The sequence below is a fragment of the Puma concolor genome, chromosome A3 (assembly GCF_028749965.1).
Source record: "Puma concolor isolate L17-30 chromosome A3, mPumCon1.1.hap2, whole genome shotgun sequence".
NCBI lineage: Eukaryota > Metazoa > Chordata > Mammalia > Carnivora > Felidae > Puma > Puma concolor.
In genome coordinates, this window is record NC_141669.1 from 74,551,018 (window position 1) to 74,569,625 (window position 18,608).

Consider the following 18,608-nt stretch of genomic DNA (forward strand, 5'->3'; position numbering starts at 1 on the left):
AAGATGAGATTATTTATTACTCTCATTTTTCCCAAGGGAATTTAGATGATTAAAACCACTTCAAATCATAAAATAGCAATTTGAGGAAATATTATAGGCAGAATTTATCATTATGTAGCTTTTATTTTAATTCAGGCTGACCAATTTGGTACAGGTGTTGATTTCTTCAAGCAAATGTTTTATAAAATATATTTAACTTTCAGGGATCACCTCTCAAATGATTAAGCACATTTTATGTTTGTTAATAGAAACGAACCCGGAAGACATCATCTTTTCAAAGAGAAGAATGGTGGAGAATAGCATTACGAGTATGTATGTATATTTTCATTCTTTCTATTCAAGTGATTCTTATTCCTATTGATATTTTAACCAGTCCTTACCCTTTAGGTCACTAACAATTGTTAGAAAACAGTGGACCTCATCTCATATTTATAATTTTAGTATCAGCATATGACTGACAAACCAAATTTAATTAAATTTAATTTAAATTTTGGATGCAGTAAAAAGTAAACTGGGAATCTAGGTGCTTTACAGGATATCTAGATGAGGTCAATGTAGTTTATGATGGTGGTGAGATTACACAAGAAAAAGCCTCCATTCTAAAAAGGGGTGTGGGTTTCAGTTTGTTGTTGTTGTTGTTGTTGTTTTTTGGTTTCAGTTTTTATCTTAGTTAGATGGCAAAGAGCCTATGAGAACTTAACATGGTCAATGTAGGAAAGCAAGGTGATAATATATCAAAGAAAAATAACCAGGAAATTCCCCCTTTCAAGAGACATCATTTCTGTATTGTAGAAATATTTTCTATCCATACCCTTCAATAACAGAGGGACCCATAGGTCAAAGCCTTCTTGAAATTGATTTTAAGGGTGGAACCAAGTGCAAAGTCGGTTACAAAACAAAAGTGACTAAACTTTCAGGTCTGGCCATTCAACCACACTGTGGTTGGGATTTGAAAGTACCAAACCTCTTATGGGACCCATCAGATCACATGATCTTCCCATTCATCCTCAGCCTCATGTTCTTATTTTTTAGCTTCTCACTTGAGAGCTAGAAAGAAACCTGTCGTTATCTATCAAACAGAAATAGGCTAACTTTTTTTTTTTGTCAAGAAACTGTCCTGAAGGGTTTCACGAGAGATCTGACACTTCTAGTCCAACTGCATCTCAAGTTTTAGTATCTCTGAGGTTACTTTTTAAAAAGTTAATGGGGCGCCTGGGTGGCGCAGTCGGTTAAGCGTCCGACTTCAGCCAGGTCACGATCTTGCGGTCCGGGAGTTCGAGCCCCGCGTCAGGCTCTGGGCTGATGGCTCAGAGCCTGGAGCCTGTTTCCGATTCTGTGTCTCCCTCTCTCTCTGCCCCTCCCCCGTTCATGCTCTGTCTCTCTCTGTCCCAAAAATAAATAAACGTTGAAAAAAAAAATTTTTAAACTTTGACTATGGCCATGACCCATTTGCTATATAATTCAGCAATTGTCTCACCAAGGAAACAATCATGATTCTCTGGAAATATTGTTCTGTTGAGGGTGTCTACTGTATTTGATAAAATTTTATTAAACTTAAAAATATTTTTTTTTCAACGTTTTTTTTTTTTTATTTATTTTTGGGACAGAGAGAGACAGAGCATGAACGGGGGAGGGGCAGAGAGAGAGGGAGACACAGAATCGGAAACAGGCTCCAGACTCCGAGCCATCAGCCCAGAGCCCGACGCGGGGCTGGAACTCACGGACCACGAGATCGTGACCTGGCTGAAGTGGACGCTTAACCGACTGCGCCACACAGGCGCCCCAGATTTTATTAAACTTTAAAACAGAGAAATGCTCCTTAAGAGTGACCCTTCTGGGGTGCCTGGTGGCTCAGTTGGTTAAGTGTCTGATTTTGGCTCAGGTCATGATCTCATGGTTCGTGAGTTCAAGCCCTGTGTTGGGCTCTGTGCTGACAGATCAGAGCCTGGAGCCTGCTCTGGATTCTGTGTCTCCCTCTCTTTCTGCCCCTCCCCTGCACATGCTCTCTCTCTCTCTCTCTCTCAAAAATAAATAAATGTTAACAAAAAAAATTTTTTTTTAAATACTAAGAGTGACCCTTCTGAGAATGATGCTTTAGGGGATGTTACCCATTCACATACTGATCGGAAAAAATGATGTCAATTTTCCACAGAATACACCTATCCCTGGCACTTACCACTTGAAAACTTTTATTGAAGAATCCCTATTAAATCCAGTGATAGCAACCTACAATTTTAAAAATGAAGGAAGAAAAAAACCATCTCTTGTGCAAAGAAACGATCCAGTACTAAATGACCTTCCCCTGTATGTACCTCCTGACTTCTTGGACTTGTTAAAGAAGCAAGGAGCCACTTACTCATTTAAAGACAAACCACGGCCAAGCCCCAGCATACTGGTTTACAAAGATCAGGTAAAGTGCTACTTTTTTGTGGGTAAGCTACTCAGAACCCCTGAGGAAAATATTCTATGTACTTAGAGTGCATCTTCCCCAGGAGAAATTGCAAACCTTTATGATGCTTTATTTTCTACAGAAATCAAATGAGGGCTGCCTAATATGCAAGTATGTCCAGCAAGATTTTTCCCTGTGATGTCTCCTTCACCTAAGGAGAATACATGGGGACAAGTTATTCCTTCTCTGGGTATTGTTGGCAGGATTCCCCCGACTTGGAGGACTTGGGGGGCTTCTGAGATCTTATCTGTGATTGGGCCATACTTCTGTTCTGTCAAGCAGTTGATGCCGGGTACCCTCTTCTTTTAACGAGAAAAGTTTTCCAGTGAGTAGTACCCTTTAATTAGAGTGTGAATAGACCTAGATCCCATAGCGAACGTTTTTCAGAACTTTCTTGTAGAAATGAGCACTGTGGTACCAAGAAGGTCAGAGTCTACTCTCTGCCCCGCCAGTTCATTCATAACATTGGTAGTAGACAGAGTACTCCTATGCTTACAGCCCTGTGCTAGGTTCTGTGCAGGGGAGATGTTCCTGACTGGGGAGTATTTGAGTAACAATACAAGAGCAAATATATCAAGTGCTAAGATAAATAGCATGGCAAGAAATGCCAGGGGGAGTTCAGTGTAGGCTGGGTTCAAAAGCTGCAAGGCTCCCTGGATTAAGTAGGACCCAAGCTGGACCTTGAATAATACATGACATTTATGTGGCTCTTTATAGCTTATTGTGAGTTTCCACATGTAATCTCTCAGTTGTTCTTCCCCAACATTCTGAAATAGGTGGAACAGATGTTATCCCCATTTTATATGTGAAAACCGAGGTGAATAGAGACTAAGTCATTTGTTCAGAGGCATGTAGCTGATAAGTAGATGACGCATTAATTTTAACTGAGGGTTTCTGGGGCCCAAATTTGGTGCTTTTTCCAGTGTGTCTCCAGCCATGAATGAGGGGCAGGGTTTAGATGGGTGGATCCAGAGTAGGTGTTTCAAGGGAGGGGCATAGCATTCTTTTTTTTTTTTTTTTTTTAATTTTTTTTTTTTTCAACGTTTATTTATTTTTGGGACAGAGAGAGACAGAGCATGAACGGGGGAGGGGCAGAGAGAGAGGGAGACACAGAATCAGAAACAGGCTCCAGGCTCTGAGCCATCAGCCCAGAGCCTGACGCAGGGTTCGAACTCACGGACCGCGAGATCGTGACCTGGCTGAAGTCGGATGCTTAACCGACTGCGCCACCCAGGCGCCCCGCATTCTTGAAAGCCTGTTCCAGACTGGCAAATGCAGAGTTGTGACTCGGCCTTTGGGACTTGGGACTTTGGGCCTCCCATTTGTAAAGAGGCCACCTGGGGCTTCTGGGAGGGGCACCTGGATGCCTCGGGTGGTTAAGTGTCCGACTCTTGATTTGGGCTCAGGTCATGATCCCACGGTTCGTGAGATGGAGCCCTGCGTCGGCCTCTGTGCTGAGAATCCGGAGCCTGCTTGGGATTCTCTCTCTCCCTCTCTCTCTGCCCCTCCCCACTCTCTCTCTCTCAAAATAAATAAATAAATAACATTTTTAAAAAATTAAAAAAGAAGCCAGTAATAGTATCAGTCTCTACAACTTTTTTGGAATATTATTGCGATAACCTGAGAAGGAATGCATTGTAACTGGAGGTTGAATTAAATACAAGGGCTGTGGTTATGAAGATGGACAAGAAATTTTCAGCAGGATGAGCACATATCATAGCCAATATGTAAACCCTTCTTGTTGCTTTGCAAATTATAGCTTTGAACCAGGACAGAATGGTAAGTGTTCATTGGGTAAATCTTATCCTGTTTGCTTCAGTGGATAAATACAAACACTAAAGTATGCTTAGACTTTTATGGCATGGTATCAGTAACTGTGCTACATATGAAACCATTCTGGCCACCTCCACTAGAAAACCATTCTTCCTCATTCTCCACCACCATTCACTTCCCTTCTACTTCCTCTCTTCTTGCTTTTAGGAGTTTTTGAGGGTAGATCAAGACCCACTACTGAAAGGAGAAAACATAGAAGGTTGATATTAGGCAACATTTAAACCTTTAAAAGACCAAAAGAATTTGGCTTACCCAGAGGGAGGGATAAAACCTGAAAACATACTCTTCCTGTTTCTTTTTCCTCTGTCTCTCTCTCCACCTCCCCCAAAGGATTGTACTATAGAAACTGGAAGAATTAATGTTTTCCTAATTTTCTGTTTGAAAGGTGTACGATAATGTTCTGAGGGGGAGAGCTGTTGAGATGTGACATTGTTTACTCACCAATAAAATTCATAATTTTATGAACCAGAACTCTGGCTTTTAAAAAACCAGAACTAAGTATAATAATAATTTGAATTTGAGGTAAATAGAATATACATTGTTGTTATTTATTAAGACAGAACAACATTCTCCAGCTTCACAATTTTTAACAGTATATTCACTTTATACCCATTATTGCTGCTTTTTATTTGTAAGAACGTTTTTACAGTTTTCAACACCTTTATTCTGAAGCATGTAATTCACTGGAGAGTCTATATCAAAGACGCTTGTCATATATATGTGTGCGTGGGTGTGTGTTTGTACATGTGCATGCATATGTGTGTGTATACTCATCTATGTCTGGCTCTTTCCAAAGAGTATTTGAGATGGCCCTTCAATTTTTACAATAATTCTTTTTGTGTTTATTTTTGAGAAATAATAGATTATTATTGTAGGACATGTACAGAAGTGGGGCCATGTGTCTCCCCATCTGTAGTGTGATGACCTACCCTTTGCCCAGTCACTGCTCATCCTCTGCTAGCCCCTGGGTTCCTTTCCCTCATTTCTGGATGATTTTAGCTCCTTCACACCACCACTGTCTCCTGCCATGATTTCAGGACACCCGTACATGATCTTCCAATAATCTGGCTTCTCGGTTTCTTGAATTCTCCTCTGCCTCAGCTCCTGACTCCTTAGAGTTTTTCAAGATCCATCATTTCAACTCTCCCCAAGCTCAACTGTGTGCAGCCCACTTTTATCACCCTCTCCTAATCTTCTGTCTCGCTCACCCTAGCACCCCAACCCCAACAGTTTTTCCATCCTTCCGATCTGTAATCCGTGGATCCTCCTTTTCACTGCCTCTGACTTTCTGATGTTTTCTGTCTTTGCAAAGCTGCAGTTCCAAGTTAATCATTAGAGTTTCTCCCTGTGTACACCCTCAGTTCCCTTGCCATGGTGGCTCATCTTATTTGTCTGGCAAGGCCAGGGATTTAACACTGGTTAAATCCAAGTCTCTGGGAACTTTGTACTTGTATCCATGTAGCCGAATGACTCATCTCATTTTAAATTCTTCACCTCACCTGGCACTGAATGGACTTCCCTAAGTGTGTGTTCTCTGCCACTCTTGTGGGTGGCTTTATCTCACATCTCCCCTCTTTCCATGCCCCAACTCCTCTTCCTCAACCCTTGTTCTCTCTTCTCACCTCTTCAGCCCCTCTTCCCTCACCTCTTCATGTTGGAGTGTCTCTGGCACTCACACATCTTCCCTATCTACACTCACTCCCTTGGTGATCTCATTCAGTCCCGGGGCTTTGGACACCATCTATTGCTTTGAGATTTCCGAATTTATATCTTCTTCCCAGACTTCTCTCTTAAACTCCAGATTCATATATTGAACTGCCTTTTTGATTTCTGCACTTGTGTGTCTAATTCAGGGTTTCTTTGGACAGGATAATTCCTTGTTGTGGGGGCTCTTCTGAGCTTTGTAGGATGTTGAGCAGCATTCCTGGATAATTAGTTTCCATTAGCTAGTTAGATGCCATTATCGATCTCCCCCTCCCAGTTGCAACAACCAAAACTGTCTCTAGACATTTCCAAGTGTTCCCTGGGGGTGAGGGGGAAGTAATAAAACCAGCCAACCAACCAGCAAACTAATCCACCTCCTTCCTGATTGAGAACCTTTGTGATAGTGGGCGTGATCTCTGAGTGGTTGTCCTCAGGGTCAAAAGGTTTATTGTGAAGTGGCTTCATCTTACTATATTCTCTCTCACTCTCTTCCTGCCCCACTGGCCTCCTGGCTGCTTCTTGAGCTGGGCCCTCCACCCCAGTATCTTTGCACTGGATCTTCCTTCTTCTGGAATGCTCTTATTCCAGGTTATCTGCATGGCTCACTTCATCTCCTTCTTCAGGTCTTTCCTCAAGTGTCACTTTCTCAATGAGCCCCATTTAAATTGGCCACCTGATGGGGTGCCTGGGTGGCTCAGTCAGTTGAGCGTCCAACTTTGTCTCAGGTCATGATCTCACTGTCTGTGAGTTTGAGCCCTGTGTTGGGCTCTGTGCTGAGAGCTCAGATCCTGAAGCCTGCTTCAGATTCTGTGTCTCCCTCTTTCTCTTCCCCTCCCCCACTCATGCTCTGTCTCTGTCTCTGTCTCTCTCTCTCTCTCTGTCAAAAATAAATAAACTTAAAAAAAAATTTTTAATTGGCCACCTGACACTCCTGACCTTCTCTACCCTGGCCTTATTATTTTTTTTTTAGCACCTATAGCAATCAATATACTATATAATTTACTTGCACTTTGTATTTATTATTATTTTATTATTTATTATATTTATTATTATTTTATTGTCTGTTTTTTTCCATGAGAGTGAAGCTTCATGAGGACATGAATATTTATCTGTTTTGTTCACTGTTACATCTTTGCCTCTAGAACAGTGTCTGATGGTTAATATTTGTTGAATGTGGAATGAATGAATGATTACCCAAATATCTGAACTCTGACTGGGACTTACTCTATTTGTTTCCTTTGATGTGCGATTTTCTTTGACTATGTGTATTTGCTCATTGCTCCTCAAAACTTGTTTTCATGGATCCTAAGATCCAAGATGGAAGTGTTTTCCTTCAGCTTTTGGTTCTGCTGATATTTTGGGGAGCTACCAGTATGGTGCCACTTGAAATGCACTGCTTATATGTTCTTGGATAGTTCCAATGATGGGAATTTGGACTGGAATCTGTGAAAGGGACCACCCCAGGGGTACACTTTCTCAACGATGGATTTTTTTCCCCTCTTCCAGTTCTGCTTAGCACCACGGCAACTCTTTCTACAGACCCTTAACATTGGGTGATGTGGGAGAGTTTACTTTCACGAAGTGCTCTTTTAGGGCCTCCAAGTCCTGTGGGTAGGACTCCCATTAGATCACCATCATTGATGGGCCCAGGCTTTGACCTCTGGATCCTTGTAGAACTCTGAAGTTCCCTCAGTCCCTCAGACACAGCTCGGTTCTTCTGCTGAGTTTGGTCTGGACCAGTAAACTTTCTCTGGGCAAAACTAGGCCACAGTGCCTCTCTGGCTTTTTGCTGTGTCTTGGCTTGTGGTTCTTATGATTCCTTATTGTATTGTTAGCAGTTGCATATTGTTTTAAAAACTCTATTTGCTTTTAATATTTTATTCCTTATTTCCATAGTCGTCTGCAATGGAAAGTTTATTATCTAAATAACCTAGCTTGCTATAAATAGAAACCAGATCTGTTTTTTCTGCTTAGAAATAGACTGAATCTTTTCCACACCATTATATATTCTCTACATCATTTTATTTTATTTTTTAAATGTTTATTTATTTATTTTGAGAGAGAGAGAGAGACAGAGAGAACGAGTGCACATGCGAGCATGCACAAGTGGGGGGAGGGGCAGAGAGAGAGGGGAGAGAATCCCAAGCAGGCTCCATCTCACAAACTGAGAGGTCATGACCTGAGGCAATATCAAGAGTCGGATGTTTAACCAACTGAGCCACCCAGGTGCCCCTCTCTACAACATTTTAAATAGCTGCATAGTATTCTACTATATGGCATATCCTAATATATTCAACCATTTTCTGCTGTTAGTCGTAGAGTGGAATTGTTGGGGAAAGGGTATATATGTATCTAAGTCTTTGGAGATGCATTGCCAAAATTCTCTTACAGAAAAATTGTGCTAGGGGCACCTGGGTGGCTCATCTGGTGGAGCATCTGACTCTTGATTTCAGCTCAGGTCATGATCTCAGGGTCATGAGATTGAGCCCCGCATTGGCTTGGAGTTGGATGTGGAGCCTGCTTAAGAGTCTCTCTCTTTCTCTCTCTCTCTCTCTCTCTCTCTCTCTCTCTCTCTCCTCCTTTGCCCCTCCCCTGCTCATGTTCTCTCTCTCAAAAAAATGAAAAGAAAAATTGTGCTATTCTGCAGCTCCATCTTACAGGATATTGTAAGTCCAGTGCCATTTTACATCTGCTGTTTATGTTTTCAACTAGAAACATGAATTAAATGACTCGAATGAGAAAATTTTTAAGTATAAGGTTGAAATCAATATGCTATGGGAACTTCCAAATAACCTGAAGTCAGCAAAGTCTGTTCCCAAGTTTCCCTACAATGCACAGGACAGGGAGAAGATGGTGACTCTGACCCAGTGTGTAGCTAATGAGTCAGTAATTGTGTGGCTTCAACACTCTTGCATCAAAGGGTAAAAATGAGTCATATTCTCTTATAATCCAATTGAAATAGTCTGTTTTAAAAATGAACAAAGGATGTGAACTAGCAATTCACAGGCATACCAGTTACTAAACACACACACACACACACACACACACACACACACAAAACCATAAAGTGATGCTTGGCTTCAACTAATAATGAAATAATTACAAAGGAACAAAAGCAGCTAGACACAATTCTTTGCCTGTCAGATGACCAACAATTTAAGTTTAATGATACCCATTATTGGCAAAGAGGGTACAGAAGCATATTCTCATACACTGTATAATACAAATTATTGCAAGTATTTTGGAGGGTAATTTGTCAGTTTCTAGCAGTGTTTTAAATGCACATAGTAAGGGATTCCACTCTCAGGAATTTACAAATGGTCTTACAAAAGTACAATGAGATGTTATACACAGTACTGTAGCATTGTTTATAATTTTATTTAATCAGAGGACTAATTATATAATGGTACATCCATACAGTGGTATATTGTGCAACAATTAAAGATAATGATGTAAATCTATATGTGTTGATATGGAAGTATCTCCAAGGTATATATTATTAAATGAAAACACACAAGAAACAGACAAATATTATAGTATAATCCCATTTGTATGAATAAAATCAAATATACATATATATAATGTTAAATGCATCCTTCCTTTTCTTGAGAGGTACTTAAGCAATCATTAACTGGTTTCCTCTTGAGAAGTGAGGGTTACATTACATTTTCCATTTTAAATCTTCTCTTATTTACTTCCTCTAGGTTGGGAACGTTTCAGTGAAAATCACAAACAAGATTTAAAATTGCTTGAAACTTCTGTCTAGGTTAGCTTTAGCCTTAGAAGATGACGCTCATGTAAAAGGAAACAAACTTGGTGATTCGGCCTTTCCCCACCCCCATATCGTAAGGAGGGGGCCAGGCTGGAAAGGCACCCCTGTTAACTTAGAAAGTTAGCCAAAGGATCCATTCTAATGTGTTCAAAAGACATCCTTGAACAGCTGATTGGGAGACTGAGGTTGAGAAAATCTGGTTGATACATTGATAGTTCTTAGCTGTGTTTATAGCTTTGATGCTATCTCTGAAGACATGTTAATATGAAAAGCGTACCATGGTAAAAGAAATGTCTGATGGAAATTTCAATAGGATGGTTTTGCATTGAGCAAAATATCAACGGAGAGAAACGTTGCGCCCAAAGAGGGGCTGGCAAGTAATACTGTAGGGAACTCAAGAGGTAAATGTTGGGATAATGAAGAGCAAAATGTAGATGAGACAGTTCGTTGTTCATTTAAATTTAAAAAGTGGCCCTCAGAGTTGGCTCATTTAGCAAATATTTTTTGAGGTTAAGTTCTCAGAGAGTATCTGCAAGGCAAGGCAGTAATTGCCAAATATGCAAATATGTCAAGAAAACAGCTAATGAAAATGATTTTTGAAAAATGGATATGGAGAACCCCTCTCAGGGACTGGGATGCATTTGTAGTTCTTAGGGTTCTTTTGGAGCTGATGAAAACTACAAGATACTGGCATAATTAAGAACAATATCATTGCTATCATGAGGCAGACTTCTTTTTGAGAAAGTCCTATGTTGTCTATTTCTCAGACCCAAGTCTGAGCAGTGAATCAGTGATCCTTTCATATGACATAAGAGACTTGACTTCTCAGAGATACATTTGGTGAAATTTCCACCAATAGTGCTTAAAAATATTGCACCTGCTAGCCCATTCACTTCATTCACCTTATGATTATTCTGGTAGGGATTCTAAAGGAGTGAAAAATATGTTTCCTTCTGTCCCACCTATTTATAGATCTGGGTTTTCAAAATATTGTCACACCAAGGACCTAATAAGTAGAGTTGGATTTTTTTTTCACTTATTCCAGGTTTCTGACATTGATGGTGCTGGTACCACCCTACTGAATTAAGTATCCACACTGAGATCCTGCCCTATTTTATGATCCCAAGATTGTAAGATTTCTGAGTGCCTAATCAATGTGAATTGAAACAATTAGCTAGAGTCAGGTCTTTTTATGGGCACATAGTCTATATTCTCTGAGCCTTATCTTAACAAATGAAGAATTCAGAAGCATATGTTGGAATTAGGAAAGTATGTGTGTGTCTGTGTGTGTGCGTGTGTGCATGCACATATGCATACACATACATACATACACACATATCCATTCTTTTTGAGTTATATATACATATATATTCCATTAGACCCAAAGATAATGGAACCACCCAGATAGTTTGCAACAAGTTCAGCAATACACAGAGAAACAGTCTCTTATGTAAGGCAGCTATTTAAGATTTTATGGAAAAAAATCAGCCCTCTCTCAGCTATATCAAATAGCAAAGGATGGCCAATGCCAAATAAAATAGGATAAATATAGAAGCTATGGGTAACCAATATTCCTTTCTAGATTAATGCTAAGAGTTTTTCCATGAGTACTTTATTATGTAAATCTTTTGTGATTGCTGAATATAGAAGAATAAACAGCTGCTTAAGATTTTTTCTTAACTTTTCAGTTCTCTTTCTCATTTCTCTTCCTCTGTATGTGTGTATATGTGCATAAAGGAGAGAGAGCACAAGAACAATGAGCATAAACCATATATGCACAATTTAAAGTAAATAGAAAGGAAATATACATGCAACCATCATCAAAATCAAGAAATAAAATGCTGTGGCCCCCAAGAAAGTTGCCTGCTTAAAATACATTCCTGTGCTTCCATGGTGTCATAAACAAACAAACACGTGTTTCCTTGGTGTTTATTATGTCGAGTGAGCAATGAAGAAGGCACAGGTGCATCAGGATAATGTATATATTTCATCATAAAATCTGTATTTACGGTTATTATCACTATATCCACAAAAAGCTGCCTCTGCAATCAAAATTGTATTAGGATGTGAAAGACAGCTGTGGGGTGAGATAGAATGGCTGAACTTCCATGTGGCAGGTGATGCCAGGATATGGATGCCTCATTTTCAACAAAGGCAGTATTATACTTTTAAATCTGATTTTAAAATAATAGGGGGTGGAAGAGATTGTTCATTTCAAGGAATGATTCTTCCCAGGATTTCTTAATACAACTCCTCCCTGCCAACTCCTTCAACATAGGCAGTTCTGGAGGTCTGGTCAGTCTTCCCCTGGCTTCTCCTTATCTATTCCACTCTGTGTGTGCACCAGCTCCTGACACTCCCTTATGTCACACACTTCCGGGCTATTATCTGAAGATCCAGGGACAATGGAGTCACCCAGGTAGTTTGCAGTAAGTTTGGCAGTAGGTAGAGAGACAATCTCTTCTGCAACATTCCTCCTTAAAATGCCCTTCCTTGGCCCCCTCGAGGAAGTCCTGCCTTCCCTAAAACCGCACTCAAGTCTCACTGTCTTCTCCATCTTTAGATCACCCAGATGGATTTATTTATTTATTTTCCCCTGGCTTTACTGAGGTATAACTGACAAATAAAATGGCATATATTTGCATGCCTCATGAAATGATTACCACATCAAGTTCATTACATATCCATCACTTCACATAGTATTTTGTGTGTGTGTGTGGTGAGAACCCATAAGATCTAGTCTCTTAGCAGTTGTCAAGGATACAATACAGTATTAACTATAGTCACGTTATATCCCCAGAACTTATTCATCCAGTAACTGAAAGTTTGTACCCTTTGACATTCGTCTCCCCATTTCCCCACCCCCAGACCCTCTCAACCACCATTCTACTCTATGTTTCTATGAGTACCCTTTTCTTTCTTTTTTTTTTTTAAAGATTTTATTTTTAAAGCAATCTTTACACCTAATGTGTGGCTCAAACTCAAAACCCAGGGATCAAGAGTCACACACTCCCAACAACTGAGCGCACCAGGTGCCCCTATATGAGTACCCTTTTATATCCCACATATAAGTGATATGAAACAGTATTTGTCTTTCTCTGGCTTACATCACTTAGCATAATGAGCTCCAGTTTCATCCATGTTGTTGCAAATGGCAGGATTTCCTTTTTTATTGTTGAATAATATTCCTGTGGTAGGTAGGTAAATAGGCAGATAGATAAATAGACAGATATTATGCTCATTTATATACACACACACACATATATAATTTATATCACATATGTATTCATTATCCATTCATCCATCAGTGGATATTTGGGTTGTTTCCCTGGCTTGGCTATTTGTGAATAATGCTGCAGTGAACATGGGAGTCAGATATCTCTTCTAGATATTGATTTTGTTTCCTTTGGATATATACCCAGAAATGGGATTACTAGATCATATGGTAGTTCTATTTTTTAATTTTTGAGGAACCTCCATACTGTTTCCTATAATGGCTGTATAATTTTACATTCTTACCAATAGTGCACAAGGGTTTCCTTTTCTCCACATTCTGACCAACACTTGTTATCTCTTATCTTTTTGATAATAGCCTTCCTAACAGGTGTGAGGTGATAGCTCATTTTAGTTTGATTTGCATTTCCCTGACAATTAATGACATTGAACACCATTTCATGTACATGTTAGCCACTTGTATGTCTTCTTTAGAAAAATTTAGGTCTTTTGCTAATTTTTAATCAGATTATTTGTTTTTGTTTTGCTACAAAAAGTCATGAGTTGTATGAGTTCCTTATGTATTTTGGATATTAACAATTTATAAAAAAAAAATCCAAAACAGTCATTGCTAAAACCAATGTCAAAGAGGTTTTCCCTGTATTTTCATCTAGAAGTCTGTGGTTTCAGGTTTACATTTAAGTATTCAGTCCATTTTGAATTAATTTTTGTGAGCAGTGTAAGATAGGAGTCTAGTTTCATTCTTTGCATGTGGATATCCAGTTTCCCCATTACCATTTATTGAAGAGACTATCCTCTACCCACTGTGTATTCTTGGTGCTCTTGTTCAATATTAGTGGGTTTATTTCTGGTCTCTCCACTCTGTTCTATTGGTCTATATGTCTGTTTTTATTCTAGTACAACACTATTTTGATTACTATAGCTATGGTTTAAAATCAGGAGGTGTGATGCCTCCAGCTTTGTTATTTATCAAGATTGCTTTGACTGTTGGCAGTCTTAGATGATTCCATATCAATATTAGGATTGTTTTTTCTATATGTATGAAATATGCAGTTGGAATTTTGATAGGGATTGCATTGGATCTGTAGATTGCTTCAGGTAGTATAGGTATTTTAACAATATTAATTCTTCCAGTCCATGAACACAGGATATCTTTGCATTTATTTGTGCCTTCTTTAATTTCTTTTATCAGTGTCTTACAGTTTTCGGTTTATAGATCATTCACCTCTCTAGCTAAATTAATTCCTAAGTGTTTACTGTTTCTGATGCTATTGTAAATAAGATTATTTTCTTAATTTCTTTTTCAGATAGTTCATTGTTAGGGGTGCCTGGGTGGCTCAATCATTTAAGCATCCAACTTTTGGTTTTGGCTGGGGTCATGATCTCACAGTTGGTGAATTTGAGCCCTGCATCGGGGGCTCTGTGCTGACAGCATGGAGCCTGCTTGGGATCTCTCTCTCTCTCTCTCTCTCTCTCTCTCTCTCTCTTTCTGCCTGTCCCCGGCTTGCTCTCCGTCTCTCTCTCTCTCTCTGTCTCTCTCAAAAAATAAATAAACATTAAAAAATTTTTTAAAAAATGGTAGTTCATTGTTAGTACATGGAAACTCAACTGATTTTTGTAAGTTGTTCTGGTATCCTGTAAATTTACTGATTTTATTTATTCTAACAGTTTTTTGGTGGAGTCTTTAGGATTTTTTATGTATAAGATCATGTCATCTGTGAACGGGAACAGTTTTGCTTCTTTCTTTCCAATTTGGATGCTTTTTATTTTTTTTCTTGCCTAATTACTCTGGCTGGCATTTCCAATGCTATGTTGAATAGGAATGGAGAGAGTGGGCAGCCTTCTCCTATCCTGATCTTAGAGGAAAGCTTTTGGCTTTTCACCATTGAGTATGTGATATTAACTGTGGGTCACTCAGTTGGGTTTAATCTCTTCCTACCCTCAGTCTATCTTTTATAATTTTATTTATAGTATTTTATATTAGAATTGTTTATGTGTGTGCCTTCTCACTCCTGCTGGTCAGGGACTATTGTATTCCCCATTACACCCAGCACAGTTCTTTACCTACAGAGCAGGCTCACTAAATGGTAATTGAAATGGATTCGTTGAATCTAGTACATTTAAAATATGATCAATTTTACAGCATTTTTCTATGCATCATCTCAGGCATACTGTCATATAAATTTATGAAGAAGGGGCCCTGGGTGGTTCAGTTGGTTGAACATCTGACTTCAGCTCAGGTCATGATCTCATGGTTCATGAGTTAGAGTCCTGCACTGGGCTCTCTGCTGTCATTGTGGAGCCTGCTTTGAATCCTCTGTCTCCCTCTCTCTTTGCCCCTCCCCTGTTCTGCTCACTCACTCTCTCTCTCTCTCTCTCTCTCTCTCTCTCTCTCTCCCAAAAACAAACATTAAAAAAAAGTTACCATGAAAAGTGAGCATTGGTTGAATGTTTTGAAGCTCCATCTTTGAAAATGTATTTTTTCCATTATTAAGATAGAGAATAAATTATATAATGCTGTATGGTCATAAAATAAAGGATTATGAATGACAGGTAATAAAATAAAGTGAGCTTGAGACCTGTATTAATCTATTTTTGGTGTCCTTGTCCATTCTGTGTAGTCAGTTAAGCTTTCACCAGGGCAATACGATCTACTTCCTGCACCAGTTCCCAAGCACGCTTCCAGGTAATTATATACTTATTAAGTTGCTTTTAATAATTTCACTCATGCCTTTTTATTTACATACTTAACCAATACTAGTGGATTTTAAACCTCATTTATGCCCATCATATCCAGATTAGCATTTTTAAATATTTAGTGAGAGATAGGGAATAAGTTAATAAAGTTCTCACATTAAAAAACAGATTTAGAATATCATCTTTTCTTTTTTTAATATAGGAGCTTCGTATTTCGTTCTGCAGTTCAAAGATTTCCAACAAGCTGCTTCACTCCTGTAAGTATATTGTAGACACATAACTCCTGATGAATTTGATGTTTAAAACATGCAATGGTTCATGTTGAGATATCAAGATTAACCTTTTGTTCACTGTAGTAGATAAGCAATGAATGATTAATGTAATTGATTTAATATGTACTTAAAGTATATCTGAAGATATACTAGGGATTTCAGTGTAAGTAGTCCATTTGTGTCAAGTTATAGAATAAAAGTAAAGACTTCTTTACTTTCTGTAAGTCTTGACTCCTATCACCTTCTCAGTGAAGTCATCCTTGGTCACCTGTTCAGAATTTTCTGTGCCCCTTCCTTATTTTGTTTTGTTTTGTTTTCTCCATATTGCTCATTACTATCTGATACATTACACTTAAACATTAATTTCTCCTGTTTTATCTGTCTCCCTCACTAGAATATAAGCTTCATAAAGGTGAGGATTTTTGTCTGTTTTTGTCCTGTTTACATAACATGTAGAAAAATAGCTGACACATGGCATTTATTGATTTAATTGATTGATAAAGTCAGAGATATTTGATAGATCATTATATTAACAGCAAGAAGGAAAAGTATCTGTCTCTGGTTTCTTTCCAAAGTGTGAAAATGCCTACCTGTTTCTACAAGTTTCCAAATATATGTACATGTGTTATGATAAAAATGAACTCCTTTAGATAACTAACTAGTGGGATGCCAAAAAATAAATAATTATATAAACATTTTGAAGGATTAAGGAAATATGAAATTATTTAGGGATGGTTTGATGGACTTGAATTACCTATTTGTAACTAGAAACTCAGGGGAAGAGAAACATACAGTGAACATCCAAAAGGGGAATGTAAATAACAGAGTTCAGAAACAGACCATAGACTATGTGAGATTTTTATATTTGATAAAGATGGTGTGTCAAATTAGTAGGAAAAAGGAAGAGCTATTTTATGCTAGACAATTGATGAAACAACTTAGAAAATTAAGTTAGATTCCTCATACCACATATTAAAATGAATTCATATTGATTAAAGAATTAAATACTTTTGAAACCATAAAACCAGAAGAAAACATATTGGCATATATCTAATTTTAGGATAAGGTAGATTTTCTGAGTAATAGCAATGGATGAACTGCAAAGGAAAAGAAGTATTTGATTTAAATTTTTTTGTATATCAGAAAACAAACTGTAAATAAGTAAACAGGAATTAGGAAAATATTTTCAACATACATGGCAGATAAAGGGCTAACAGCCTTATCTACACTTCTCTTAACACTCTATAGGAGGGACCCCTGGGTGGCTCAGTCGGTTAAGCATCCAACTTCGGCTCAGGTCATGATCTCATGGTTCATGAGTTTGAGCCCCGCATTGGGCTCTCCACCAATGCTGACCGTGTGGAGGCTGCCTAGGATTCTCTGTCTCTCTCTCTCTCTCTCTCTCTCTCTCTCTCTCTCTGTCCCTTCCCCCCTCTTTTTCTCTCCCCAAATCAATAAACTTAATAAAAAAAAAAACAATCTATAGGAGAAACATCAATAGAAAAGTAAAACAGGTAAAGGAAGTGTGAGAAGCTAAAAGGTTAATTGAAAACTGTATGTGGATGGTGTGCTTGGATGAATAATGGCGCCAAAGCTGTGTCTGTGTCCTAGTTAGAACCTGTGAAGGTTACCTCATGTGGCAGAAACTGTCCGTGTGATTATGTGAAGGATCTTGAGATGGGGAGATTATCCTGGATTTCCAGTGGACCTTATATGCAATCACAGGTGTCTGTATAAGAAAGGCAGGGGGAGATTGAGAAGGGGGGAAGGCAATGTGGCCACAGAGGCAGAGGTTAGAGTGATGCGGCCACAAGCTTAGGAAGGTGGCCATCACCAGGAGCTGGAAGAGGTGAGGACAGACCCTTTCCTAGAGCCTCCAGAGGTATCCCTGATGACACTTTGATTTTAGTCCAGTGACACTGATTTCAGACTTCTGGCCTCTGGAACTATGAGAGAATAAAATTCGGTTGTTTTAAGTCACCAAATTTATAGAAATTTGTCACAGCAGGCACAGGACACGAACATAGGTAGAGATTATGTCCAGTGGATTTCACTGTGGATTGATGGGAGGAGGGCGTGGTTTTTCCTTTGGGTGTCCCTAGGCCTTTTCTCCCGGACATATCAGTAGCTTCAAAATGACTCCTCAGCCTCTGGCTTAGGTATAGGCCAGTTGCTGGTGTTCTGGGAGCTGAGACGGGGAAGGGGCTGGGAGGTCTCACCGTTTTGTGTGTAAAGAGCTCACTCAATTCCTGTTTTTAGTGAAGGCTCCTGTCCTCAGAGTGCCTGGGGCTCCTGAGTCCAGTTCTCTGGTGCAGTCTTCCCAGGAATGAACCCCCCCCCCCCCCCACACACACACCCTCGGATGCAGGAAGGGCGTGAGGCAGAGGGACCTAGAGAGGAGAGGTCTACCAGCCCTCCTATGTTCAGCCCCCACCACCCATTCCCACCTCACAGGGGCTCCTCAGGGCCGAAATTCCTGACCTTCTTTTGGGTTCTGTGGAGCAAATCAGCCTGCTCCTCTGGCAGGCCCTCTCCAGGTGCGTGGGCTTCAGCTCTCCCCACTGAGCCATATCAGGTACCATTCCTCCAGACTGCTTCATGTCTACCCCAGATATGTTATCTCTGCTGGCTGTTGTCTCTTCTCTTG

At 39.4% G+C, this 18,608-nt stretch overlaps 1 protein-coding gene across 3 annotated transcripts in view; it reads left to right on the plus strand.

Moving 5' to 3' along the window:
- The window catches only part of STPG4 (sperm-tail PG-rich repeat containing 4), a 118,162-nt gene that overhangs the window by 1,778 nt on the left and 97,776 nt on the right, over positions 1 to 18,608 (plus strand). For all 3 annotated transcript variants that reach the window (XR_015249230.1, XM_086701156.1, XM_025932772.2), the window contains exons 2-5: positions 249 to 308; positions 2,153 to 2,410; positions 15,614 to 15,678; positions 15,892 to 15,946. Coding sequence is in view for 2 of the 3 variants with exons in the window: in XM_086701156.1 (XP_086557282.1) it covers positions 249 to 308; positions 2,153 to 2,410; positions 15,614 to 15,678; positions 15,892 to 15,946 (438 nt within the window). In the remaining variant the exon portion in view is untranslated. The remainder of the gene's footprint in view (positions 1 to 248; positions 309 to 2,152; positions 2,411 to 15,613; positions 15,679 to 15,891; positions 15,947 to 18,608) is intronic.